Source organism: Hippocampus comes, unplaced genomic scaffold, assembly GCF_001891065.2.
Source record: "Hippocampus comes isolate QL1 unplaced genomic scaffold, H_comes_QL1_v1.1 scaffold212, whole genome shotgun sequence".
Lineage (NCBI taxonomy): Eukaryota > Metazoa > Chordata > Actinopteri > Syngnathiformes > Syngnathidae > Hippocampus > Hippocampus comes.
The window spans coordinates 115,177-117,785 of NW_017806011.1; the positions used below are offsets into that span (position 1 = coordinate 115,177).

General features: G+C 38.8%; 1 protein-coding gene across 1 annotated transcript in view; it reads left to right on the plus strand.

Moving 5' to 3' along the window:
- Positions 1-144: 144 nt before the first annotated feature.
- Positions 145-2,609, plus strand: part of ccn6 (cellular communication network factor 6) — a 53,557-nt gene continuing 51,092 nt past the window's right edge. Inside the window, exons 1-2 of the mRNA XM_019892541.1 lie at positions 145-542; positions 1,238-1,523. Coding sequence (XP_019748100.1) covers positions 495-542; positions 1,238-1,523 — 334 coding nt within the window. The 5' untranslated portion in view covers positions 145-494. The remainder of the gene's footprint in view (positions 543-1,237; positions 1,524-2,609) is intronic.

Here is a 2,609-nt window from a genome sequence, read left to right on the forward strand (position 1 = left end):
TATATACACACACCCCAAAAAAAAGAAGTTAATTTCGAACCCTATACATGCAACTTCACACCAAGAGGTCAGATTTGAACATCAAACATTTTGTCATGTTTTATGAATAAAGATCATTTTTAAATCAACTCATGGCATTGCATGATAGCTGTGACTGAATGACTCTGACTTGATTTACTTTTTTTTTTTTTTTTTTAAACAAGGAAACCGTGGTGCTCACTGAGGTGCGGTTTTTGGAGAGTAAACAAGTAGGCAGGGCATCGAGCATTCCAACATTTTCAAACATGAATGTTTCCCCTCTGGTCTCAGACGGCAGAGAAACATGCTCAGAGACCAGACAGAGGGATGCTTTGTCCCCTTCTTCCCACCTCAAACTTACACACCATTCCTCACTCGAGTCCCTCAAATGCTTCATCCTACTTTTCTTTACCTCACTCGTCGTTCTTTCGACCTTCGTCTTCAATCCCCTCACAAAAATAACTTGAACCAAAGAGATGGTGTCTCTTCAATGCCGTGTGATCCTGGTCATCCTCGCTCAACAGGTAAGGCCTGCATTCACTTTTATTCTTAAAAGAAAATGTATTTGCCATATAAATCAAATAATGACAACAGAAATATCCATGGTGGTTGAGTATTTATGTTATTTTGGGGGGGGGTTCACAAAATTGAGCATCAATTTCTGCTCTTTTTCTTTTTTTTTAAGTATTCTTATTTTTATGACAATACAGTTGTGCCTTGCTATATCACAGTTCTCTTATTACAGGTTCAGTGCATTATGGATTCATTTTGTTATACAGTACAGTACAGTATGGTTTCTCCACTGCATGGCTCAGGTGGAGTGAACATGGTTAGTTTATTAAATACAATGTGATTCGAAAGACATTTTTGGAGTTTATTTGTTTATTACAGCCGAAGCTGTTGTGAAAGCGCTATATAAATCAGGATGTATTGTATTGTATCAGTCCAATGTAAAAATAAATTTCAGACAAAGGTAAACCAAGTAAAAATAAAATGCAATATATAGGGGAAAAAAAACAACCTCAAAGGTACCCGGCCCTGCATGAGAAAGTAATCGTTTCCCTTGTTAAATTTTGAATTAACTTTTTTTTTTCATACTTGGCAGCCGTTTTCAAGAGCCCTGATGTTTTTTATTGTCATGTGGTGTTTGTCGTCCTTTGCGTGGATCCGTTTACATTCCCTATAAACTGTAATAAATTGTCTTTTGTTTCCCATTTAGTGTCTCAGCAGGGATCTGGTCAATGGGCAGCATCCGGTTCAACGTCGTGGAAATGCGCACAATCTAGCGAAGAGGAAGCAGTTCTGTCACTGGCCGTGTAGGTGTGGGCAAATACCGCAATGTCCACCGGGAGTGAGTTCAGTGCTGGATGGTTGTGGCTGCTGCAAGAGTTGCGCGAAGCAAATTGGAGATCCATGCAACGAGCGGGACATCTGTGATATGCACAAGGGAATGTACTGTGACTTCTCAGCCGACCAACCCAGATTTCAAATTGGAGTATGTGCTTGTGAGTAAAAGTTTCCTGAATAATACACTGTATATTGTACACCTAAAGAATCAGATGTAGTTTTAGGAATAAAGGTAGATCGTTGGTGTGACAGAGGAGGAAACATAAAGCTTAGATGGAGAAGGATAATGGCGACCCCTAACAGAATAAACCCACAGGTGAAAAAGAATACACTAGACATTACTTTTGGAAGTCAGCTATTTCCAAACTGTATTCCCATCGATGCTTTTGTCAGCTGGGAAGTCTCTGAACAGTGGAAAAATCACACCGCGCTCTTACGATAAACAACAATGTGAGCAGCATTTAGGGCCCTCACAGTCAGGCCAGTTTGTTTTTTTTTTTTTTTTTTTGCTGTGCCAGGAGTGATGTGTGCTTAAATTTCCATGAATGTGTCGGCACTCATCTGCGGTCTCCACTCAAGGTTTATTCTATTTCCCTGAAATAGGACTGAGAGTTTTTTCTTGCCCAGTCTGGGGTTTGAATCAAGGGATGTGAGTAAGCACATACCGGTAGTCAAACGGGAGACTCTGAGGCGTTCTGACACTTTTTTTGTGAATAAGGGACATACAAATTCAGTACCTTGACACAACTTACATTCGCTGTCGGTTTCAACTACAGTGATCCCTCGCTTATTGCGGTTAATGGGGACCAGAAGCCCCCGCGAAAGAGGAAAATCCGCGAAGTAGGTACCTCCCACCCATGGATATACAGGTAGATGTACATGTGTATGAGTATATATAATATTTATAAGGCCAAATTTAATTGTATACATGCATGTAGCAGTAAATGTTTGTCGTAATTAACATTACTAAATGCTATATACCTATATATATATATACATATATATATATATATATACTTATTGCGGTTAATGGGGACCAGAAGCCCCCGCGAAAGAGGAAAATCCGCGAAGTAGGTACCTCCCACCCATGGATATACAGGTAGATGTACATGTGTATGAGTATATATAATATTTATAAGGCCAAATTTAATTGTATACATGCATGTAGCAGTAAATGTTTGTCGTAATTAACATTACTAAATGCTATATACCTATATATATATATACATATATATATATATATA